We start from the raw sequence: 27,817 nt of genomic DNA on the forward strand, positions 1-27,817 counted from the left end.
ATTCATGTAAATGTAGTAATTTTAAGCAGATTGTTTACACTTACAGGACTCCAGACAACTTCTAAACAGTGTTGTGAAACTGAGAAATTAACTATTTTGGCAACTACAAATGTTTCAGTGATTTAGTCTAAACGTGAATAAATCAGAGCTTGCATTCACAACAAAACTTACAACAAAATAAAAGCTGAAACAATGTCCAACAACAATTCAATGGCAATAAATATAATATATACAATTGTCCAGTATTATATCATTAATATATTAACTATTAATTACTTAATTCATTAATATTAAGAACAATATTAATATCAGTTGTTGTGCATTTGTACTGTAGCCTATTTTTTTATGATGTAGTGAAATGCAAAACCTGTGGTTATTACAAATGTATAAAAGATGAGAACTATTTTTACAGATGGTACTAATTCTGCTAATGAAATCAATTTACAAATTGCATCAGAACTCAAGCTTCATTTACTTCCCTCTCAAGCTACTGTCAAGTACCTTTCTTGCAAAATTTGCTAAATTATTATTGCATGCGCAGTTCCACCAAATCAGGTGCTGCTGTCACCATCTAAAAAATTGGTGCCACTGCTTTCAGATGTAAATCTGGAGCCTTGTATATCCCTGAGAACTAAAATAATTTAGTGAAAAAGGAAAAAATGCAGGTTGTGTAGTATAACCATGCTAAAAGCAAAATATCCTGCTTTTCCTGCTTTCACTCTTAACTTAGTGTGTGTCTAAGTGAAAAATGGTATCTAGAACTCTGATTTTGATCTTATTTTTACACAAATCTGTTCATTTTTCAAAGCTTTAGTTTAAAGTTGGTGTTATGATCACAGGTGATCTAGCGACTGATCGTTGGTAAACACATTGAACTACAAATCCGCCGGTATATGGACTACAAGTTCCGTCAAGCACCTCGCACACAGCTGTTCCAATTTTAGTTTGATTACACGCACACACACAGCCAGAGGATTGTTACAGACTGATTACAGTGACTTAAAATACAACGTGCACACACACATCTTGGCTGAGTCTTGTTAAACTGTACTGAGAACATTACGATGCATTTCCTTTGCCTTGTCTTGCCATGTTTGACACTGGCTTTGTTGTTTTGTTGTCTGCTGCCTGTCTTTTGACCATCCACCTGTTGTATGACCACAACACTATACATCTGTTTGCCCCTGTGTTGACCATGCTTGCCTGTCCATTCTACGTTGAATAAACATGCATTTGGATTTACACCTCTGTTGTCAGTGTCACTTCACATAATAGATGGCATGAAATCAATGTACTCTTCTTTGTTAATATATATATATATATATATATATATATTATTTAATCAAGTACCATAATGTTCCCTCCTCTCTCTCATAACAACTTTTAATTACTTCCGGCCAGGTGGAAAGCCTTAATGGAGGGGCTATCATAAATTTAGGACAGGGTAATCATTGTGTGTCTTGCTTCTGCACTACTTGCACGTGAGAGAGTGGTTTGAATAAAAATTATACAAAAATATAACAAGTTTTTCTTCTCATTCTTGTCATCATCGGGCATCTGAAAACATTCTGGTTGGACAGTAAATCTCCACAACTGAGTACAAACTGGCATTCAAATCTACCTCCATTTTGTTTGCAACGGCTATCTTCCGGTGATGCATGCCCAGTCCTACATTTTAAGTCAATATATGTCACAAAAGAGAAAAAAAAGGACATTTTGAACCTCTATTTAGGGTGACACAGTCGCTCAGTGGTTAGCACTTTCACCTCACAACAAGAAGGTCACTGGTTTGAGTCCCGGCAGGGTCAGTTGGCATTTCTGTGTGGAGTTTGAATGTTCTCCCCGTGTATAGGTGAATTGAATAAACTAAATTGGCCTTAGAGTATGTGTGTGAATGAGTGTGTTTTCCAGTACTGGGTTGCAGCTGGAAGGGCATCCGCTGTATAAAACATATGCTGGACAATTTGGCTGTGGCAACCCCTAAAGGTACTAAGCCGAAGGAAAATGAATGAATGAATGAATGATTGAATGAATGAATGAATGAATGAATGGACCTCTATTTCATGCTGACTTCTCAACAGTAGAGACCTGAGAACATTATAACATGTAGATACAGTAAAGTAGCCAAGTCACAAGAAGTTAGCTTCTGTGTGAACTATTTAATTTATTTAAGTGCAAGGATTAAGTTCCCTCCACACAGTAGATGCCATGGCTAAAGAAAGAGGTTGACAGAGCTCATCAGTGGTGTAGAGCCTAAGGAACAGGAAGACAGACCCTTAGTGTTGAAGTGTCAAAGTGGGAACGAGAGATAACCATTTCTCAGCAGGGACCAGTTCTGAGAATCATACTTTTAAGTACAAAAGTCTCTGAAGTAACTGCAGGACCAATTACTGCACAAGTGAGCGCAGTGCATTGTAAATGAGGAGAATAATATCTGTTAGGGTAGACATCAAACAACACTTACAGTAACATCTGCATTGTTCAAGCTGGGGATTGTTGATGCCCATGACTTTCAACTTCATCTACAGTTGAAGTCAAAATGACTAGTCCTCCTGTGAAAATTGAATTATTTTTCAAGTATTTCCCAAGTGCTATTTAATACAACCCAGCCTCGTTCTGATTACTTACGCCTATATACATTTCTGGAGAGCGCCAAATACTTCTCAGGAGCTACCTTTTTTTGTTTTCACAAATCCACCAGAGGTCGCGATGTATGCTTTTTGAGATCTCAAATTTCTTTCGCGATTGCCATTCGTGCCTGCTCTTCTTGCGTAAATCCACCAGAGGCCGCTATCGACTGACTGACTGACCCAACAATCCCCTCACCCTCCTCCTTCCCTCAACCCAACCGATAGTGTTTTAAAAAGCACAGATTGACCCAACACCCACTTCCCTAAACCCAACCGACACGCGGCAGCCTGATTTTTACCATGTTTTTAGATTTTACCTCATTCTCAACCAGTTATTTAGTTGTTTATTTAATTTTTTGGCTTTTTTTTTGGCTTTCCTGTTTTCTGGAACCGTTCTTTGAAGGACTCAAACCTCGTCATCACAGTCAACTCCTCGCTGCATTTCAAATCCTCAGACATACGCGGTGAGCCACTCGACAATCTGGTAACAGCAAAAATAAGATAAGCAACATTTGCCATTGAAAATCCGGGGTGGGGGGGAAGGCAAAGGCGGAAGGGGGTGGGCGTGGAGTGGTGGGGATGTGTAGGTGCCGTGTAGGTACCGTGTAGAAACGAGTGGCATGCTGGAAATTATGAAAAGTGTGTGTGTGGGGAGGGCGGCGCGAACTGAAGACCGGAGGGGGGTTAAGGGTGGTTTGTGGGTCCCTTGTCTGGGGGGGTAAAAATTCCGGGAGGCTTTTGGTATAAAGAACAAAAAGGGAGATGGGTCTGAAATACGGGAGACTTGGCAGGTATAGAGTTAAGTGGTCAGCTTGTAAGCGTGAAAAGGAATGGTGTCATACTGCCCTGTAGCACTCATTTTAAAATAAAATGCAACCATACATTCCTCTAGCTACATAATTCGCAATCTCCAAACAATTTACTTAGGGGTACATTTTCAGACTAAGGCAATGTTGGTTTAATATAGAGAAGTTTAGTTTTTAACAACTAATTACTAATAACTATTTCATTTAGTCTGTTACAACATACTATTTATTTTGCAAGATACCAGTATTTAGCATATTTAGCTTAAACTACAATTTCAAGGCTTGACTAGGATAACTAGACAAGTTAATTAAGTTATTAAATAGAAGTGATTTTGCAATAAAAATCCAATAATTGAGAGGGCTAATTATATTGATTAGGCAAAAAATATATACACTACCTGACAAAGGTATTGTCGTTGATCCCAGTTATAATAGCAACAAATAATAACTTGACTTCTAGTTGAATCCTCAGTTGAACTGCATCCCAATCATCATAAATAGTGCAGAACACCTATTGGAACCCGCATAGACCCAAGATTCTCACAGAAATCAGTCAAGTTTGGTGAAGGAAAAATCATAGTTTAGGGTTACATTCAGTATGGGGGCATGTGAGAGATCTGCAGAGTAGATAGTAACATCAACAGCCTGAGGTATCAAGACCCATTACATTACAAACCACAGGAGAGGGCAAATTCTTCAGCAGGATAGCGCTCCTTTTCATGCATCAAAGTACCTGAAAAGCAAAAAAGGATTGGCCAGCCCAATCACCAGATATGAACATTATTGAGCATATCTGGGGTAAGAAGAAGGAAGATGAATTGGCATTGGAGACGAATACAAAGTATCTTGAGGAACTCCTGCAAGTCCTGCAAGAAAGCTTTCTTTGTCATTCCAGATGACTTTATTAATAAGTTATTTGAGTCATTGAGAGATGTGTGGATTCAGTCATGCAAGCTCATGGGTGTCGTACACAATATCAATTCTTTTTCCACTGCACCATGACTTTTTTTTCTATACTGTACATCATTTCTGTTAAGTGACAAGACTTTTGTCAGACTTTAATATCATAATTAAAAATCAAGGCATGATCATATTTTGCTTTGGTAAAATAAGTGTAATCTAGAGGCCTTTGCCTTTCATTTAAGCCACTTCTGATATCAAAGGATAGAAGTCAAGTTATTATTTATTTTTTCTAAAACTTGAATAGGTGACAAGACTTTTGTCAGGTAGTGTAGAAATTACGGAGAAAATGTCCTTTGTTTCTTAAATAGCTCTTGTGAAATATTAAAAAGAATCTCCATCTGCAGTGCATATAAGTGAACCTTTAAAAAGAATGTTTTTGCATTTAAATGCTAACTCATGTTGAACATCTGCCACTGACAATGGTTTTATTAGCTTTATTAACACTTCAGCTCTTGTGAAAAGCCCTCGAAACCTCGTCACCATGACAGCCCCTCTTCTCTCCATACCGGCTGTGTTGGCACAGGATTGATAGATGCGGCTTTCCAAGCAATATCTGCCAGACTCTGTGAGCCTGATGAGAGGGCACAAACTTTGATGGGAAGGTCAGCCACTTATGACTATCGACAACCTCCATGAGGCGGCCAACAAGAGGATTGATTCCTGCTCTAAACTTTCACGCCGTGGGGGAGTGGCAGTGACAAAGAGTACATCACTGTCTCTTTTGCCCGCTCCAATCAATCGCATCTACAGCCAGTCCTCAGAGATTCTGCCATTTCCCCTCGCTCCAAAAGCCTCGCCAAGGCAGCAAAAATGTCCAAGGGCATCTGACAGGTTTTATCTGGTCCTTCAGTCAGTGGACCACCAACCCCCAGAGGACCAGCCCACTTGATCATTGCACTATTGCTAACGGCTAGCAAAGTCCTCAACAGTACGTGATAAACTGCGATTGCTCTGTGAAACACAGCAGCTGATCCAGAGATTCATCCTTTAAAATCAGACACACTAGGGAAACAGTGGTTTTCTTGTGAAATATGCAAAAGCAATGATTTTATGGCAATAGCGGTTAGAAGCGAATGCACAGGAAGTGTTCATTTAACAAGCGCCCCTGGATAAGAGAAGTCAGCATAATCTTTAAAGCAAGGGAACACATTTATTCTCCAGGTCAATCTCATTAGGGGTAAACTTTGCACTTTTTTAGTCCAAGCAATTAGTCTAGCCAAATAATGCGATGGAATTGCTTTGATTGGGCTTAAGAACATTGATCCCCGAGGCTGATCTTGAGCCCAACCAGCTTAGGGTACATTAGTTGCCTCCTGTGCAGCAAAAGCTATTAGACAATGGATTTTCTCTTCACCTTGATTCATTTATTGCTTAGATAATCCCTGTATTTTGGGGGTGATTTACCCCACCACTTGCTGGTTGTAATGGCTTTTAGCTAATAGCGAACACATGCAATTAAATAGTGTCTTAAGTGGTCCCTACTGGAGAAACAAATCACCTAAGTAGTGCCTCAAATTATGTACAATACACTGAGCACTAAACTAGACAACTCTCTAGCATATGGATTGTTGAAGGGTGATACCATCTCAAAGGGAACACTGATGCTATTTTTTACTGCACAGAAGAAATTACTGCCTTTCAGTCAATTACAATACACTTTCAAATGCTTGTCTCTTTGAACGAAATTAATACTTGAATTAAGAATAGATACATTAATTTGATCAGACGTGTCAACAAAGACATTTATTGCATTACAAAAAAAAACTGATTTCAAATAAAAACTGCTCCTCTGAATTGTATATTTATTAAAGTATCTTGGAAACCATTCAATCAAAATGTTGTATTATTATACAGCAGAACTGTATCAAGATTTATCATACTATGAAATATATTCTAAAAACAAAATCAGCACATTGGGATGATTTCTAACAAAATGTGAGACCCTGTAGACTGAAGAAATGGATGGTGAAAATTCAAGTTAAATAAATCACATTTTAAAATGTATTCAACTTGAATAGTTATACGTTTTACTGAATGGAAACAACTGCAGTTTGTATGTGCAGATAGCATACAAACACAAGGTTTGAAACATACTTGCGGTGGTAGACTGAATAAAATACACCATTTACCCACATCACAAAAACAGTCAGTGTTATAACTAAATAAAATATATTTATTTACAACTGTTCATTAATAAATTACTTTTGAATTATTAATAAATTACACTACATAAATCATCTTACAGTAAACGATATACAGTTCCAATCAGAATTAATAAACCTCCTTTAAAACATGTCTCTTTTTAAAATATTTTCTAAATGATGTTTAACAGAGCAAGGACATTTCCACAGTATGTCTGATAATATTTTTTTCTTCTGGAGAAAGTCTTATTTGCTTTATTTCAGCTTGATTTCTTTAAATTAAAAATAAAGTAATAAAAAAAAAAAAAACTTTTTAAGGTCAAAATTAATAGCCCCTTTAAGCTATTTTTTTCGATAGTCTACAGAACAAACCATCATTAAACAATTACTTCCCTAATTACCCTAACCTGCCTAGTGAACCTACTTAAACCTTTAAATGTCACTTTAAGCTGTATAAAAGTGTGTGTATGTGTATATATATATAAATATATATATATATATATATATATATATATATATATATATATATATATATATATATATATATATATATATATATATATATATATATATATATATATATATTTAAATGTGTAGATTGTTTAAATAAGGCAAATGCGTTGATTAATTACTAATCGTGTACATACAGTATGAAGAGTTTAGATGCAAAAACCTCTAAATGCGTCTGACATTTTCCTCTTAAATTAGTATTTTTATCAGTCTCCTGTGTGTATGTTTAGTAATATCACTTTTATGGCAAAGAATAAGTCCTTCTCCTGGTCTTTAAAGAAAAATATTGCAACATCAATTATTTTTGATGGACATTTCAGATGGCACTTTTTGCATCTGAACTCTTCATATACTCTGCACCCAGTTTAGACCAGTCATTTCATCCTCTCAGAGTATACAGTAAAGTTTTTCTCTTGTTTCTTTCGCTCTCATGACTGTGCATGTGCAGTCAGCTGCAATGCCAAGATAAGTAGACTTAAGCATAAACTTAATGTTAAAATGCATACGATTAACGAACGACAGCTTTGGAAAGCAAATCCGAATCCTGGACAGTTTAGAAAATTTAGAAACCCCTGCTGGACAATTTTTTTAAGTGCTAAGAACAAGTGTCTCTGTGGGTCTACAGAGAATATGAGACTGTCTGTGGGAGAGACTTAATTGATCCACTACTTAATCGATTGCGGATGTTTGGTTATATTAGGCGGATACAAAATAGTGGAAAAAGATGATAATAGTAGTCAATAAAAACGTTATTAGCTCTGAGGCACTGAAGTATAATGCCCTTACGTTATGTTTCCAAATTTTCATAATGTGTATTGTATAAAAAGACCATTTCAGCTGTCTTCTCTACAGACAGTTGTTCAGTTCACAGCAGTTGCTCACCATTTGAACAGTTTTCTGTCAGTCACTATTGCTGTCTGCCGACTATATAGGTGACGATCGACAGTCACCATGAGACGGCCAAAGAAAGGATTGATTCTTGCTCTAAACGTTCATGTTGAGGCAGACTGGCAGTGACAAAAGAGTACATCACTGTCTCTTTTGCCCGTTCCAATCAGTCACATCTACAGCGGCTCCGGAGAGATTCTGCCATTTTGCCCCTCCACAGAAAGCTTGCCAAGGCAGGGCATTTGGAATGGTCTTATCTCGCTCTCCCTCTCATAGTCATCTGACCTGTCTTCACATTAATCAGCGGACCACCAACACCCAGTGGAGCTGCCTTATCACCCACTGAGAAGTTTCAGCGGTCACTACATCTGCCATTTTGGCCATTTCTTGTCAAGCCACCATCACAGCCAGCTAACTGCTTCTAGTTTTGCTACGTATGCAGCAGTGAACAATAACAGAGTAGTTTTTCTTTACTTCTGTATTTAAGTAACTGTAAAAAAAAAAGAATAATAATTTATTTAGGTGGAGTAAAAAGTTGCTTTGAATTTAAGAAACTGTCATGCATTTATGGACAAGATGTTCTTGTCAGTTGACCAGCTAAATTGGTTCACAAATGGCATTGCATGATTATTATAGCAATTTGACAAATCCAGCAATAAGATATGATTCAAATGAGCCAGCCAAAGGGAGTTTACAGTGGGCTAAATGATTTACTGATCCAAATGATCTGATCTTAAGTAAATGATGCCCTAATTCAAATGATTCAGTCAGAGTGAGTCTTTAGTAAATGATGCCCTAATTCAAATGATTCAGTCACAGTGAGTCCTTAGTAAATGATGCCCTAATTCAAAAGATTCAGTCAGAGTGAGTCTTCAGTAAATGATGCCCCAATTCAAATGATTTAGTCAGTGTGAGTCTTCAGTAAATTATGTCCTAATTCAAATGATTCAGTCAGAGTGAGTCTTCAGTAAATAGGTGCGTTTGACATGAAGCACAGCTGCAGCCAGGGATCAACGAGATTAGCCGAGCACAGGCGGGGGCGGAGTTGAAAACGGAGCCGTCAAGCTGGACAGCTGGACACTTCAGGGCTCAAAGTTGCTACAGTCATGATGACCGATCACATGATAATTTAAAAAAATAATAATTATTTATAAAAACAAAAGATTTGTAAATAAAACAGAATACAGTCTCTACAAACTATAGTTCATTTTTCAACAATAAGAGAATTATGAATTAAATATATAACAAATGCACGAGAGAAATAAGGGGAAACGACAGGATAATATAAAAAACAAACAGGTCTATTAAATACAAAGCATTAAGTTCAAATTCTAGGAGTTTAAACATCACTCTAGGCTAATACTTCTTGTTTGAATAAAAAGGAGTTTACATTTATAGATATAAAACTTTCCAATATATAATAATGTAAAACCCAAAACAAGGTGTTTTGATTAAGTCTTAAACAATGACTAAGATTATTTTGGATAATGAAAACATTTATTAATAAGCACTTTAATCCAAAAGGACTTTCCTAAGTGAGCTACACTTTAAGTAGAAGTTTCCCAGAAAGAGCAGGTATAAACGGCTTGACAGGAAATAAAATATATAATCTTTATCATTTTAAAAATCATTTTATAATTATTTAATAAAATAGTTCTTTTACTTAATTTGTTAAGAAACTTTTAGGACGGCAGAATCAATGATGATAATTATTTTATTATTAGTCTGTAAGTCTTATTTTAATTGATATTTAGGTTATTCACTAAAATGTATCATTTAAATCGTTCATGGTTCATGGAGTTCATCAATCTGTATAAAAAAGGTCGAAAATAAACCTGTGTGAACAAGCCAGCCTTTATAACCAGATTATTTAACAAAACATGATTACTGCAGTAAAATATTTTTAGTCTTTTAATAAGCATGATGTGTACAAGATAGAGAGGGCATGAAAAGTTAATTGTTTGTTTTGAAATTTGTGAATCAGAAGTTGTCCAATAATAAACCCGAAACACACATGGTTGTTGTCATGCGGTGAACTTGGCCAATCCTGTAATATCGTTGTCGTCATCAGAGCTCGTGCAGTCGCTCTTCAGATGCTGCATGGGCTGAATCAGTCGTCTGATCTCGGAGCTCTGTTGCGGTACTTTGATGCCACATGTGACAGTCACACGCACTGCGCAGCATCAATCCGGACAAAATTTCTAACCAGCATGCACTGCTTTAAGACAGATTTCGATAAATCTGCGCAGCACTGCATGAAGTCGAACGCACCTATTGATGCCCTAATTTAAATGATTCAGTCAGAGTGAGTCTTTAGTAAGCAATTCCCTGATTCAAAAGATCACGTTACAGTGAGTCTTTTGTAAGCGATTCACTGATTCAAATCTAACAACTCACAGAATGAAATCATCCAGTAAATGATTCTGTGATTCAAATGATCCATTCGGATCAAGTCTCATTTACCCAATTAACCATTGTACAGATAAAACTGAAAAGAAGGATTTTTAATGGAGTAATGTTTTTCTGAGAGTGTACCAGATCTATTTTCAGTTGTCAGACACCCACATGACAATATACTATAAGTGATTTATAGTAAATATTATAGTGTCTTTAAACCATACTGACACTGACCATCTCCAGCACACATAAGGACGTTGCACAATCAGCTAAAATGTTGTTAGAATTGTTTTTTATGTTTGGACGACATATGTTGCATCACCAAAAAGATGAAGGTCATGGCCACATGTTGTACGATAAGTCAATATATTGATTATTGTGACAGACCTACACTGATCCTCAACTAAGCAAGTACTTCATGCAAACACAGGGTATCCGTGGGGTCTTAAAAGTCTTAAAATGTCTTACATTTCAAAAAAATAAAAAAATATATAAATAATAAAAAATCATTAAATCATTTAAAGATATCTTAATTTTTCTAAGTGTCTTATCTTATCTTATCTTATCTTATCTTATTTAAGGTTTAATTATCTACCTTGCAATAACATTTGATTAAAAGCTCTCCTTGCATTTAAGAACGTTACATGGTGGGGACCCTGACCTGGACACATATGCATATGTTTAGTTTATTATAGTTTTTAAAGCTTTTTTTTTTTTTATAATTATTTTTTTCAGGGTTTTCACCTTTATTGGATAGGAAAGTAGATAGAATTGACAGGAAAGCATTGGGGAGCAGAGAAAGGGGAAGGATCAGCATAGGACCGCAAGGCGGAATCAAACTCGGATCACCGTGAGCACCGGAGTGCATGTGTCGACGCACTAACCACTACACCACTGGCGCAGACTAAAGCATTTTTAAAACAGAAAAATGTATGTTGAAAAAAAAATGCACCTAGAGTCTACTTGTTTTGACACATTATTCAAAATATGTAGCCAAGAAATAACTAATTAGTGTTTTTGATGGGACAAGTCAAAATATTTTTCGCTAGACCAACTAATGGCCATTAGAAAAAAAAAATCCTGCATGTTTGGTCTAAAATTCTAAAAACTTCTAAAAGTCTAAAATTTTATACATAATGGTCTTAAAAATGTCTTTAAAATATCTTTAAAAGTCTTAAATTTGACTTGGGGAAACCAATACAAACCCTGGAACAGCATTGTTTAATTACAACACACACTAATTACAAAAGTTAATTACAAAAGTCACAAAATACTACAGAAGCATTCCAAATGACACAGAACTCGACATTTTCCTCCATTATAGTTTCTCAACGCAAATAATCTAACAGTTGAATGCACACCCAAATTACCTGCATATTTTAAAATCACCTGCACTTTTGTGCTGTTTTGGGAGCAAAGCATGCTGGGTGTTCTCGATTCAGCATTGACAGATCAGAAATAAGAGCGCTCTCTCTCTCTTTAAGTAACATCCCAAGTTGCTCCGGGAAGTGGTTCATGGCGTGCAGGTGTCTCCTCTCAAAAAGAGGTGAGGTGATTGTAATAATTACGCTGTCTAAGCAGAAGACTCTCAGCTAGCAAAGTGCCCAGTATCCCACTGTCTGCTCAAATCGCGTGTCAGAAAAAAAAGGGGTGCCGCATGAACAGCTAGCAACCCTCAAAAGATTTTATCATTCGGTTCTTTACATCACTTTGTGGAGGAGGCTCAAGGACGTTCTCCTGGAGGCGAACGCATTTGGCTTGCAGGAGTTGTTCCTCGTCATTCGCAAAACACAGAGCATAGTAATCATTCACTGTCAAGGTGTGCCAGCAAAACTGCGACTGTGTTTGTCTCGCAGTCTGTACGTGTTTGTGTGTGTGTGTGTGTGTGTGTGTGTAAGAGTGTATGTATATGTGTCCAGGAAAAGCCAGACAGTCTTCAGGCCATACTAATTGTGTCAGCTGTAGCTTTTCAAAGGGCATGTGGAGGCTAGTCAGTAATTACCCACAAATTCAGCTTCCAGCAGGTAAAAACACAAATTAGAGGCTATTGAAGTTCTATTAGTCGCATGTTATTTTTCACACTTCCAACACTGTGTTCACCGAAGGCAGAACATAAATGTGTCTTTGTGACGCTGTTTATTCTGGGTTCAGTACAAGTTAAAAGGGATAGTTCATGTGGTTAAATATTGAGGCAGTAAAAAATTGAAATAATAGGAAGGTTTCAGAGGATTTTAAAGCAGAAACACATCATCATTTATTTTTTAGTAGCATGTGATTTTTCACACTTCCAACACTGAGCTCACAAAAGGAACATAAATGTGTTTCTGTGGCACGTTGACACTGTTTATTCTGGGCTGAATTCAAGTTTAAAGGGGTATTCATCCGATAAAATGGAGGATTTAAAAGCAGAAATACATCATTTTTTAATCAATGTTTTTTTAAATTAGTATTTTATTTTTATTTTGTTAACGTTATTTAAAGTTAGAGCAAAGATGACAGAAAAGTATAAAAAAAAGTATTTTTAGTGAATATAAAATAATTATAACTGTTCAAAAATGTATATGTATATATATATATATATATATATATATATATATCCTGCCATATTCAAAAATGTGTGCACTATTTTTCTGTATATCAGTTTTTTGTTCATTTTTTAGGGTTTTAGGGACATTGCAGTGACATTAGCGTACAGTTCTAAAACTGCATTTAACTTTAAAAAAGAAAACCCCTACTCAAACAGAAAAAAATGGTGTACATAAGGCTCAAGTATGCTTTATTAGTATTATAACTGCATTATATACATAAAGCCTCAATCACACTGCAAGTGACTTGCAGCAGCAAGAGACAAGCGACCGTTCATTTCAAGGGAGAGTGAGCGACTTCTGGCAACCTCTGTCTAAGCGAGCAACAGCATCCGTTGGTGACCAGGTGGGTGTGTCAAGCGATGCAACAAAGTTAAGAATCCTTCAACTTTATGCAAATGAAGAGTGACTTTCTTGAGCGACAGCCAATAGGAGCACCAGTAGAGCTCACGTGATACTTTCAGCTCGCTCAGAGGCGGGTTGTATTCTCTATGCTGTAGACATACACAGAGCTGCATTTGCAGGACAGCTAGCTACAAAATCGCTAGTGTGAATGAGGCATAATAGTCACTAACAGAAATATGGAGCTGAGTAATTCACTTGGTATCAGACATAACCATATTCGAGAAGAAAAATAAAACTTAACCATGCCAATCGTAATGAGATCTCATTAAAATTTTATTTAAATGGTAAGGGATGGTTTAAATCTATTCATACTAAATAAATCTATTCAGAACATATAAACATGTCTGGTTCATGTCTGTGTGTGCCATCCAATCACAATGGAGGAAGGGAGGAAGAAATGCGAGGATATAATATGAGGAGTGTCACTACCTCAAGCATATCTTCAGATGAAGACAAACAATATTTGCAATCAGTCCTGCAGATATTTTGTGACACAATGTACCACAGGACAGTCTTTTCAGAGATGTGCTGATATTTTCAGCTCCTTAAAATGCTTCAGTGGACATGTGGCCTTTCAAAATGCAACTTCCACAGTCAGAGAAATACTGCAGGCCAGGGTTGCTTCAGACATTCGTCTACAGATGCTTAGGTTTGTTAGGGGAACTGGCCGTTTTTACAGCTTAATAAATACAAGCGACAGCACAATGCCCATCCTCTGCCCAGGTAAATATTTTGTTTGTTTTTGTCTTGAAACAGCAGCAGAAGTATTGACAAATATATTTGTTTCTTAAAACTCGTTATACTTTACACGTAAAAAAAAATCATTAATAAACAGTTTCTGTATTTTGTGATTCAAAGGTGTTTTGCATGTATTTACAGTAATGAATTGCATTACAGGATGTTGATCTCTGCTATGTTGATTTTTGATGTTGAAAATTCAACACTGCAATTTAACAAACTGACTTTTATTGACAATTTTTATAGTTTGAAACAACATATAATACATATTATACATAAAATAAGTCCATAAAATAGCAGAAAAAATACTTGCAGGTTATTACTAGGTTGTTGTACCGTAATTTACAACACCATCCAGACTTTAAACTATCAAAAATGTCAAAAAGGTCAAATTTTTTATAGGTTATTAGAGGAAAGATCAAAGTATCATAATGAAATTTAAAAGCATAAACAAACATTAAAAAGAGAAACGCAAAATACAGAAAACTGCTTATTTACAGAAATATTTACAGTCTATATTTAAGTACTGTGCACATGTAACAGAATGAAATCTGATTTAAAGTGGCGTGCATGTAACCCCTATGGTCAGACTGAACAATTTGTAGCGATTTCAATCTGACCGAAACAAAAAGTGTCCATGTAAACGCAGCTACTGATTTACCGGATGAACTCACATGCCAGTGCAATGATAGCTGCGGTTTAATTAGCCTTAATAGAAAATGAATGCTCTCTTGCATGTGCTGTATCTGCCTTTACACAAATGTCATCATTCATGCAAGCCATTTAATATCGGTTCATTAGAAGAGAGCTCTAATTACATGTTCTAATTGAATGCTATCTATTAAAGAGAATCCGAGTTTAATCAGCAAGCAGTTGACTTTATAGCTTAGCTAAACACACAAGCAAAAAAGGAACATCCTGGAAGGCTTAACAAGTCGTTCTGGCCAAGGAAAGAACAACAAAAGTGTTCGGTGATGAAGCACCTTCACGCTACTGAATGCCACTGAGCTTCCATGACGAGGACGTCTCTCAATTAATTCAATGCATGCCGTGAATTTAATTTGTATCCACAATTAATGAGAGCCCAGTAATGCGTCTTTTTTTTTTCACAGAGTGAGACGTGCTGGAAATGCTTATCTTTAATAAAAGCCAGACTGGCGGAGAGAGAGACACCAATAGAGCTTCCACTTTAGCAGTGCTCTAAAAATACTTTGAAGAAACACAAGCGTCTACATATTCAGGAAAATGAATCACACGGTACAGAGCCACTGAGGTGTTTTCTTGAGCGTCTTTGCTTAGAGCTTTTAAAATGAACTCCATGGCTAGCAGTTGAGGCCCACATGGCTTCCAAATTCCAAAAGCATACCAATGACAAATTTAATTTCTTTTATTTTGATTTCATAAAATGTTGCCATATGTGTCTGAATCAACTGTAAATGCGATTGCAGTATTGTTTAGTTCTCTTTGAACACACTTTATAGGACCACTCACTTGCCTTTAAAATTATCCCAAAATATAATGAAATGAAAAATAATTCAATTTTTGCAAACTACACAATATACACTCACCGGCCACTTTATTAGGTACACCTGTCCAACTGCTAGTTCATGCAAATTTCTAATCAGCCAATCACATGGTAGCAACTCAATGCATTTAGGCATGTAGACATGATCAGGACGATCTGCAGCAGTTCAAACTGAGCATCAGAATGGGAAGAAAGGTGATTTAAGTGACTTTGAACGTGGCATGGTTGTTGGTGCCATACGGGCTGGTCTGAGTATTTCAGAAACTGCTGATCTACTGGTATTTTCACACACAACCATCACTTTGGTTTACAGAGAATGGTCAGAAAAAGAGAAAATATCCATCTCTGAATGCACAACACGTCAAACCTTGAGGCGGATGGGCTACAGCATTAGAAAAAGATACAATTAGTAAAGGCTCACCAAAATTGGACAATAGAAGATTGGAAAAACATTGCCTAGTCTGAGGAGTCTTGATTTCTACAGTGACATTTACATGGTAGGGTCAGAATTTGGCATCAACAACATGAAAGCAGGGATCCATCCTGCCTTGTATCAATGGTTCAGGCTGGTAGTGGTGGTGTAATGGTGTGGAGGATATTTTCTTGGCACACTTTGGACCCATTATTACCAGTTGAGCATCATGTCACAGCCTACCTTAGTATTGTTGCTGACCCTGTCCATCCCTTTATGACCACAGTGTATCCATCTTCTGATGGCTACTTCCAGCAGGATAACACACCATGTCATAAAGCACAAATCACTTCAGACTGGTTTCTTGAACATGACAATGAGTTATCTGTACTCAAATGGCCTCCGCAGTCACCAGAACTCAATCCAATAGAGCACCTTTGGAATGTGGTGGAACGGGAAATTCACATCATGGATGTGCAGCCGACAAACCTGCAGCAACTGCATGACGCTATCATGTCAATATGGACCAAAATCTCTGAGGAATCTTTCTAGTACCTTGTTGAAACTATGCCACGAACAATTAAGGCAGTTCTGCAGGCAAAAGGGTTTCTAACCCGGTACTAGTATGCAGTACCTAATAAAGTGGCCGGTGAGTGTATTGTACACCTTCAATGTATGTCACTTTTTGATAAGAAGCACTAGCGCATGGCATTAAATATAATTAAGTGAAAACTGTTTTTTTACTATTTTATTTAGTAATGTATTTGTCAATATCAAAATACATTTTTTATTGCAATATTGCAGTGATTTAAAAAAACAAAAACATCAACTTTATTTTACTACTAAGTGCACTGAAAGAATTTAAATATTTTGGAGGGAAAAATTACAGATTAAATTATATTAGATTAGATTAATTTTCTTTCAAATAAATGCACTAAGTAATTCAGTTGCAATTTATTTATTTTTTATACATGTAAAAAAAAACATAATATTTTAAATATATTATATTTTATTTTATATTTATATAAAAAAAAATAAAAAATTCTAATGCTTAGCTTCTTAGACTTTACACACCTGAAACTTGTCTATAGCACTTGTTCACTGCTGCTCTTATAGTTGTGTAAATTGCTTCCTTGTCCTCATTTGTAAGTCGCTTTGGATAAAAGCGTCTGCTAAATGACTAAATGTAACTCTTAAAAAGTTTTATCATTTAAATTAACTGACGATGTTATTTGATTTACAACATTTATTTTAATTATTAAAATAATTTCCAGAAGAAAAAAAAAAATATATATATATATATATTTTTTTTTTAAAACATGAATTTTGGGTAAAAAACAACAACAACAACAACAACAACAACAACAACAACAACAACAACAACATCAACAACAACAACCAAAACTGATACAGCTCCACCTTGGGACCAGGACAAATAAAATAAAATAGGATAGTATATGTGTTTTAAGGATGCATTATAATATACATATGCAAATAGTTTAATACACAGCCTTTCAAAGTACTCCTTTCACTCTCAGAAATAAAGGTACGCGAGCTGTCACTGGTATGAAACCTTTTCAAAAGGTACACATTTGTACTTGAAGGGTCCATATTGATACCTCAAAAGTATATATTAGAACGTAAACATTTTAGAGAAACACTTTTTTGACTTTTTAGGTACTAATATGTACTCTTGAGGTATTAATATGGACCTTTCAGGTACAAATTTGTACCTTTTCAAAAGGTACCACCCCAGTGCCAGCTTGTGTACCTTTATTTCTGAGAGTTTAGGATAGTGTATGTGAACACTACAGACACTTGACACATGCAGTAGAAAGATTCATCATTGTCAGTGTCTGTGCTTTTTGATTACAAAAGTTGTGGTCAATAAAAACTTCTTAATGTTTGTTTAAATTAGAATTGCATAAATCTTCACATTTCCTCAAACAAGCACTTGTCAATGTGGATGACTCTTAATTACTTAAGTAGTTTGCTGATTTTGTTCTGTTTCCTCATTTTGAACTGTGCTGAAAGTTTGTAGACAAGCAATATAATGCAAGAACAATTCAAAGCAGAAGTGCACAATAAAAACAATCAAGCTTCATGAGCACACTATGTGTGTGTGCAATGCTAATGACTGTTTCATTCATTCATTCATTCATTTTCTTTTTGGCTTAGTCCATTTATTAATCTGGGGTCGACACAGCAGAATGAACCGCCAACTTATCCAACATATGTTTTACGCAGCGGATGCCCTTCCAGCCACAACCCATCACTGGGAAACATCCATACGCCCTCATACACTAGGGACAATTTTAGCTTACCCAATTGACCTATACCACATGTCTTTGGGCTTGTGGGGGAAACCGGAGCACCAGGAGGAAATCCAGGCGAACACAGGGAGAAGATGCAAATCCCACGCAGAAATGCCAACTGACCCAGCTGAGGCTCAAACCAGGAAACTTCTTGCTGTGAGGCGACAGCGCTACCTACTGTGTCATCGCGTTACCCTAATGACTGTTTATTATATATAAAATATATCAAATATTGTTAAAAGGTGAGAAAAACAAAGATTTCTACATCGTCTGTCCTAATGGATTACAAGTGTGCTGTTAAAGAGAGCACAAGAAGAAGGACTCCATGCCACTTTATATCCACTTCATATCTGGTATTGTTTAGAGCCAGTGATCATGAGTGGCAGAAGTGTTGTTCTCTGTCAGTCATTCTGGCCTGTCCTCTACTCTATGCTAATTAGATCTTGCTCGCCTGTGTGTGTTGTGATTGATGGTACAGTTTTTTTTTTTTCAAAAGTGACTGCCCAGACAAAATAAAAGTCCACCAGCTGCACATAACCTTCTGTGTGTTTGTGTAGAGAGAGAGGGAGAAAGAGAGCAGCTTTACAATACTGACAGGTACTTATTTCTTCACAAAAGCACTTGGGCATTTTTGGTCAATCTCAAGTCAGACTAAAACGAATCTAACTACCGAATCATTTTATTTTATTTTTTTCAGTACAGAAGTCATGCTTTTCATAGACAAAGCTGACTCTCATTGCTACAGGTCTGACTAAACTGACTATGTTTGCTATAGAGAGAAAGCAGCACGTCTGGCAAGAAATTCTCTTTAAACACTTTAAACCATATAAATGACTCAAACTATGGCAAGCCATTTTAACAATTATTGTATATAAAATGTATTTTCATGCTACTAGTGCTGTAGATACTAGTATATTTTCCCATTGCATGCTAGTGTTTATTGTTTAGGCAGTAGAACCCTATTGAAAGATACTAGTTCTTATTCTTTAGATACTACTACTTATTTGTTTGATAACATGGTTTAATTAGACATTAATCAGCTTATTCAGCAGATACTACTATCATTTATTAGATACTACACTGTTTTTGGACTATTACTGTTTAGATAATGGTATTGATAGTATGGTAACACTTTATTGTACATTATATGTGTAACAGAGGTGTTAGAGCAACCGACTCCCATGCAAAGAAACGCTGGTTCAATCCCAGCTCAGACCGGGTTGGGTGCAGTAGGACCAGAGGATTTTTCGTGGGGGCTCGTCCGGGATGCGAGTGAAGTTTAGGGGGGGGGTGAGTGTAACAGAGGCCAGATAGCAAAGTGCTATGCAGGTAAACCTCACTCCACTGATCTCAAAAGGTGCTCTAGTGACAGACGATAGAGGCCATGGTCTTTAGCCTCCTTGTTGGAGCAACTGATGCCCCTGCAAAGAATCAGAGGTTTGATCCCAGTTAAATAACAGTTTCCATATTTTGTGATGCAGTTTGTTGTTTGTTTACGATTGTGAATTATATTATGGGACCTTGAACTCTGCTCTGTTGACTTTTGATGTTGAAAATTCAACTCTGCAGTTTAACAAAGTGACTTTTATTGACAATTTAGTGGTTTGAAATATTATAATGTTAAGAAATAATATATAGAGAAATAAGTCTGTAAATGTGAAGGCAGTTCATTACTAGGTTTTTGTACTGTAACATACAACACCAACCCAGACAATATATTACTTTATATTAAAAATTTATTTTAAATTAATTTTAATTTAAATTTTAAATTTAAAATTTTAAATTAATATTAAAAATTAAAATTAACTATTTTCAATGTTAATAAAAGTCAGTTTTCCAAACCTTTCAAGGTCTCATAATGCAAAAATAAAAAGAATAATTTATTCATGACTCAGCATGAATTACAAAATACAGAAATCTGCTAATTTACAGATATTTTTAGAGTGTACATAAACTAGGTAGCAATTAACTTTTTTAATTAAATTAAAGTAACTTTTTGACAGGTGTGTGTTAGGGTCCGCGTCGAGATATGGCGAAGGCAATTCAACTGCACGAAGGCAAGTATAAATTGAACTTAAAAAATTACCATTTAAAATTTTGGGGTTGGGGCCACAGAAAATTTTGGCAGGGCAATTAAAAATCTTTAATTACTAAACATTATTAGTTACTAGTATTTATTTATTAGATACTAATATATATATATATATATATATATATATATATATATATATATATATATATATATATATATATATATATATATATATATATATATATATATATATATATCCAAAGTTCGCTCTGTATGCCCTGGCAACATCACTGTCTGCCTTCCCTGCTCTGCTGGCGAGAGCATGAAAATTTGCTACATTGATCTTATATTTAAAGGGGTCATTGCAGCATATCAGCAGATCGGTTCAATTCCTGGATAAAAACAAAACGTGCTTTCAGGCGTGAAAAATGTTGTGCACCTTTTATCAAATTCATTTAATTATGGAAGTTGTTGCATGTTGTGCTCCACTTATCCACTTCATATGTCCATATGTCTGAAATATTTTGAAGCAGCAATACAGTTCTCTACTGTCGTTATAGTTAGCAAGAGATTCCTGCTTTTTAAATTAAAAATAAAAAAACATTTTTGCGCATTAGTAACTCGCCAGTAATTTTTTTTTCTTCATGTCCCTGTAAGAATACATTGTAAACAACTGGAAATCCAGTGACCACAATATTTAAACCCTTGGGAACAACTGTGGTCAGAACCAAAGTTCACAGGACTGTGTTCTCTGGAATCCTCTCAAGCGGTGGACTTCTACTTTCTGATTGCTTGCCGCCAAACCACGTCATAGCTCATTACCATTAAGTTGACTTTATTACAACTCCCCTCAACGCCCACATCAAGAAAATGCACTGCGCCGCTTATCACCACCGGCTCCAATTGAAAATAAATCACTTCTGGCTACTTTGACGCTCTCGCCACCTTCATTGTGAACGCACATTTATAAATATTGGCATCATTTTAAAAGGCAATAGTGTCTGGAATAAGTACTAGAAGCTAATTAATAAGTACCAGTACTCAGTGGAAAGATAATTGTATCTAAAAGAATAAGTACAAGTACAGTAGAATGAAAATGGATTCAAACTCTACACACACACAATAGACTGAATGTTAAAACGGCTTGCCATATTTATACTAATACTGAGTGGATCCACAGGAGATTAAGCTCTTTTTTTCCATTGAAAGATCTGCTTTCAAAAGTGCTGCCAGAAGACTGGCATTTCCAATGCTTTTGAGAGTTGCTACTCTTGCTCTAGGTCAAAAATCTGTTGAGTGAGAATCTGTGTCTCACATGAGCTCATCATCAATGCAAACTAACCAATGAAATGCTTGAAATGCTGAAGCCTTCTGATGTACAGTACACATGCCATCTGGTCTTACATGGATTTAGCAACACTGTATTACAATACACTGACATGCCAACACAGAGAGCATCTGTGTAATTCAAGAAAGCCCTCATTTACCATCATAAGCCAAAGCCATGTAAGATGCCTGTCCATCTAATGGCAGCTCATTTCAGCTGGATATGGGTATTGTAATGGGAACAGAGAAGGCCAGAGCACAGTACACGCTCACTATTGTGTTCCCCTGTTATTTCTCTACGGGAGTGATGTGTGACCAGCTGTGAGATGGAATGCTATTGGCTGAGATGTCTTGTAGTACAGAGGGGTATTGTGCGCTGGGACGTACTCTTTGATTTATTGCGGGAGGTTGGGATGCTGGTTCAAAAGGCAGTGTGCTATCAGTGCATCTCTGAGCTGAGACCTGATCCTGATGGCTTCCTTACTGAATTCCTCTGACAAAATACAGTGAGGGGAGTGTGTTATAGTTTTCATAGTCAGTGACACTAAAATAGGCAAAGGCTGATACAATAATACTGAACCAGAAATCTTTATATTTGGAAGTCTTCAAATGGCTTATATTGGACGTGAAATACATATGTATTTTTTATAACATGTTTAATTCATGCCTAAAGCAATGACTCCTGTACAAAGCCATAAATGTAAACATGTTAGTAAAGTTTGCAAACATAAGCTTTTAGTAACACTTTGTTTGGGCATAGTAACATGTTTAAGGATAAAGTTAGTGGTGCCATAATATGGTGTAGTATACCATGAAATATTAACAAAATAAAATGGGAATTTTGACTGCTACATGAACAGCAAGGCTTTTTTTTTTTAAATAACGGTTACAACCCTTAACCCTGTCACAACTCAAACGCTATTGCTTAAAGTTTACCCTGAAAGTTCAGTATGTTCTGAAATGTTGGAAAAGTTAGATGTTAGTATAGTAGGCTTGAAATAAAATTTTTTGATCACCAGCCACTGTGGCTAATAGTTTTCCAATGTTACTAGCCACTTGCCATTTTCACTAGCCAATTTTGTTGTTGGGAAAATATATTTGCATAAATTCGATGTTGGCATGGTAAAATCACTTGATTTAAATTATGTTTTAGATCCGCATGCCTCCCTAACTTTTTTTTTTATTATTTCACATGACTTTTTAGTACTTCACACTAAAGATTTACCTTTTTTTTCTCTATCCACACCAAACTAATTATTTCCTTGCCACAAATTTTTTAAAAATATCGGTACGATGTTAGTTTTCAATAAACATAATACTGAACATTTTTCAAATTTAGAAGATTTAAACCTGATCTAAACATTCAAAGATATAAACATCGGATTTTTACATCAACTCATATAGTTTCACATCAAATCTTATGATCAATCAACCGCTTTATAGTACCTGACATATCCTGCCACCTTTAAGGTGCTTCTCATTTGCTTTCATTTGATGCAAGTGATCTCAAACACTCTCACTGGAAGAGCTGTGATAAAAAACAAAGCCCTATTGGCTGTTTTTTTTATAAAAAGGAGGAGCTACTATACAGTATGTCCTGCCCTGTCATGTTTCGGTTGAGATTACGTCAAATTTCAAATAATAACTGCACATTTCAAAGCACTTCACTGGACCTTTAAAACCACTAATTCTGACTCTAATGCACCAACAACAAATCACTTTATTGATCATAGAATATGTTGCTGTTTCTAAAAATGAAAGAAACAGTTTTAATGGCACAAATGAGTTTCCCAAGTGATGTTTATGAGACCAGAGTAATTTTTTTCACATTATTTCCCATTATATTTTTCTTATGGTAAATATTACGTACTGTCATCATGACAAAGAAAACAAAAATGTTGAAAATGTGTTGAAAATATATCATCTTCATTAAACAGCACTTGGGAAATTTTTGAAAAATAATTCAAACATCACAAAAAAATGTATATATATGTATATTATATATATATATATATATATATATATATATATATATATATATATATATATATATATACTACCTAACAAAAGTCTTGTCGTCGATCCCAGTTGTAAGAGCAACAAATAATAACTATAGTTGATCATTTGGAAGTGTCAGTAGGTACATTTTTCCAGTGAATCATCTGTTGATCTGCATCCCAATCATCATAAATACTGCAGAAGACCTGTTGGAACCCACATGAAGCTAAGATTCTTACAGAAATCAGTCAAGTTTGGTGAAGAAGAAATCATGGTTTGAGGTTGCATTCAGTATGGGGTTGTGCAAGATATCTGCAGAGTGGATGGCAACATCAACAGCCTGAAATATCAAGACATTTGTGCTGCCCATTACATTATAAACCGCCGGAGAGGGCATACTCTTCAGCAGGATAGGGCTCCTTCTCATACTTCAGCCTCCACATCAAAGTTCCTGAAAGTAAAAAGGTCAAGGTGCTCCAGGATTGGTCAGTCCAGTCACCAGACTTGAACATCATTGAGCATGTCTGGGGTAAGATGAAAAAGGAGGGATTGGAGATGAATCCAAAGAATCTTGATGAACACTGGGAGTCCTACAAGAATGCTTTCTTTGCCATTCCAGATGATAAAGCAAAGTCAGACCTTTCTGTCCTAGTTGATTAATTACAAATCAAGGATGATCATATTTTATTTTGATAAAAGAAGTGTAATCTAGAGGCCTTTGCCTTTCATATAAGCCACTTCTGATGCCAAATGATGAACTAGAATCAAGTTTTTATTTGTTGTTCCTAAAACTTGGATAGGCGACAAGACATTTGTCAGGTAGTGTATATATACACGCGCACATACATTTTACACAATATATTACACAGTTATGTAAAATTATGAATAATTTTACAACTAAAGAAAATATCCCATAACATAACAAAACTTTCATTTAACCACGAACTTAAAAAAAAGAAACAAAGGCAAAAAACACCAATATGGACTCTTACTTTGATAAAAGTATAAGCACTGTTGCACACCATTGCCAGACAAAACCAATAACAGATTTGAAAAGTCTTATAAGGAAGCCAACGGAGATTAAAAAAGTCCCTACCAGTTAAAAAACAATCATTTTCCAAATAAATCCACAATCCACTCCATCTCTCTAAAGGACCAGCAAAAACCTTCTGTTGTTCTTGAGGACCCAACGCTGTCAAAGCCCCATTCAAAACTCTTTTTGAGCAGCTAATGCTCAGACTCCACCAATGACCCCAATGTCCAGCACATGCTGTGAGAGAGATAGACAGATCAGGCTCTTACCTCTGTCGCTGTAGTCATCCACCAGTATAATCTCTGCGATCAAGTGATCTGGTGTTCGGTTGCTAATGCTGTGGAGGGTTCTGAGCAGAGAGGACCAGCCTTCATTGTGGAACGGGATGATGATACTCGTATTCGGGAGGTTTTCAAGATACAGCTTCTGCTTACAGCTACAAGAAAAAAAAAAAGAAAGAGCAAGTGAGAGAAAGACATGGAAATATTATCTACCTGTGCTTTATGTACAGTAAAATAGATGAAATCAAAAAAACAAAGCACAGTGGCCTATATTAATATTGGTAAATGTAAACTTTTGTTCAACATATTACTAAAAATGTACTGAAGATGCAGAGGTTTGTTTTTGGATGAGCATAGAGGCTTATTAAACCCTTCCAAAAAATTTTTGGCAATGTCAGATTATAGTTTTAGAGACTTTCTGACCCCAAACCCCAACTACCTGTAACTTCTAGAATTCTCCAGCTATTATTTGTGAAGATTTTTGGTTACTTGAACTAATATCCATACAGCACATTTGGACAAGAGCCACACATCCTCTTTCAGAATGATTCTTGACACTACCAGTTCACTGGAATTTCTCAGATGGTGGCCCTAAAGGTAGAAATATGCATATTCAGTGTTTTTGGTCATGTCCAAAATGATAGAAACACACTGAGAGATTTTTGTTTCTCTCTCCATTTTGGCCATCAATCATTGAGACTGGATTTTATGAAAATGTTTCTTTTAGAAAATGCTTTCCAAAGTGGATAAATCTGAAAATGCTGTTTTCACATTTCTCGCATTGTCGACTGTGAAAAAAAAAGATTTCCAAAACAATGACGCATTTTTAGTCATGTGACCAATCCAGCTGAATTGGTGGATGACAGTGTAGTAGAGCAGTTGTTTTGGACGCTCTCCATTTTGACAGCATTGTTAAAGATTAATGTCATTTTGTAGACGCTCCAGATTACTTTTCTAAAAAGGACATAGCATATTTACTCAGATCTGTTGTTTTAGGACATCTCCTAGTCTATATTGTCTTTTACATTTGTAACTTCAAATTCCTCCATTACTCACAGCAACAACTCTACCTCAATGTCAGTTCATTTAATAACCTAGGTGCATTTTCATATTGCCATGGTGTTTCAAAGTACAGGAGAGTAAATATTTATCAGGAACAAATCATGCAGGTCAAAGCATCTTATGTTTTAATGCATTACAGTATAAAGATGAAAGTGTGTTCAGTCTGGATAACCAACCTTTTCGAAAATTACTTAAAATAACAGAGAGAAGGCATATAATTTTTAGCTAAAAATGCTGTTTTCTGGATTAGTGTACTAATTAGTATGTATTAGTGTAGCTATGTTCTTATAGCTGCTTTCTATTTTTGTGCAGCTGAACACTGTGTTGTTTAGTCTAATTCATTGTGATGAATCTCTTAATGGGCTATTCCAACTATTTTGCTTATGTGAATTTACAGTAGCACCAATAATTGTGGTACACAAATATTTAACAAAGATATATACGCTACCGGTCAAATTCTTATTTTTTTTCATGTCTTTTTTTTTTAATTATTATTCTGTTCATCAAGGCGTGGCAAGGCAGTGGTGCAGTAGGTAGTGCTGTAGCCTCACAGCAAGAAGGTCGCTGGTTCGAGCCTTGGCTGGGTCAGGTGCTCCGGTTTCCCCCACAGTCCAAAGACATGCAGTACAGGTGAATTGGGAAGGCTAATTTGTCCGTAGTGTATGAGTATGAGTGAGTGTTTATGGATGTTTCCCAGAGATGGGTTGCGGCTAGAAGGGCATCCGCTGCATAAAAAATATGCTGGATAAGTTGGCGGTTCATTCCGCTGTGGCAACCCCGGATTAATAAAGGGACTAAGCCGAAAAGAAAATGAATAAATGAATGGATGTTCATCAAGGCGGCATTTGTTAAATGTAAAAAAGAAAATAAAAATAAATGTTAAATTGTTAAGTATTTATTAAAATTTTAAATAACAGCTTTCTTACTGTATGTAGTTTCAAATGAAATTTTACTATTACAATTAATAATAATAATAATAATAATAATAATAATAATAATAATAATAATAATAGAGTGATTTCTGAAGGATCAGACAGGATGTGACTCTAAAGACTGGATTAATAAAGCTGAAAATTCATCTTTAAATCACTAGAATAAATGATTAAAATAAATTATTAATCAACTTTTGAACAGTTAATTTATAGTGCAATAACATTTCACAATTGTATAATTTGTACTGGATTTTTGATTAAAGAAATGCAGCCTTGGGAGCAGGATAAACTTATTTTAAACCATTTTAAAATCACATTGACCCCAAACTTTTGACCGGTAGTGTATATTTTTGATAAATCTTGTTATGTTTGTTTTATATAGGCACTTTTCCACTGCATTGAATGGTAATATTTGGTTAAGCATAGCTTTTTGTGGGCTTTTACCACTATAGGTTAGGTTCCATCACTAATTCGTTCAAGATAATTCTCACTACAAGCAAGAAAAAGACACCAGAAATGGCAGCATTATGGTAAAACTCCAGACATTCCTCTATCATGAGCTAGAAGGAGTGGGATGACTCAGAATTACATTATTTAGTCCCATTTTATATTAGGTGGCCTTAACTAATTTATACTTGCATTGAAATTAATTATTTGTTACAATGTACTCATCGTGCAAATACTTGTTTTACATCGTACTTATTAAATCTATGCATGTTATTACTGTAATTACATTTGTATTTACAATGTTGACCATCTCTTACACCTTAACCCAACTTTAAACCTACCCATACCACCAAACCTGTCCTGTATCCCACCTCAAGAGGACCAAAAGTTT

At 35.7% G+C, this 27,817-nt stretch overlaps 1 protein-coding gene across 1 annotated transcript in view; it reads right to left on the minus strand.

The window, feature by feature from the left end:
• galntl6 (polypeptide N-acetylgalactosaminyltransferase like 6) overlaps nt 1–27,817 on the minus strand; it is a 385,088-nt gene that overhangs the window by 241,056 nt on the left and 116,215 nt on the right. Inside the window, exon 5 of the mRNA XM_056457614.1 lies at nt 24,974–25,140. Coding sequence (XP_056313589.1) covers nt 24,974–25,140 — 167 coding nt within the window. The remainder of the gene's footprint in view (nt 1–24,973; nt 25,141–27,817) is intronic.

The sequence above is a fragment of the Danio aesculapii genome, chromosome 1, assembly GCF_903798145.1.
Source record: "Danio aesculapii chromosome 1, fDanAes4.1, whole genome shotgun sequence".
Lineage (NCBI taxonomy): Eukaryota > Metazoa > Chordata > Actinopteri > Cypriniformes > Danionidae > Danio > Danio aesculapii.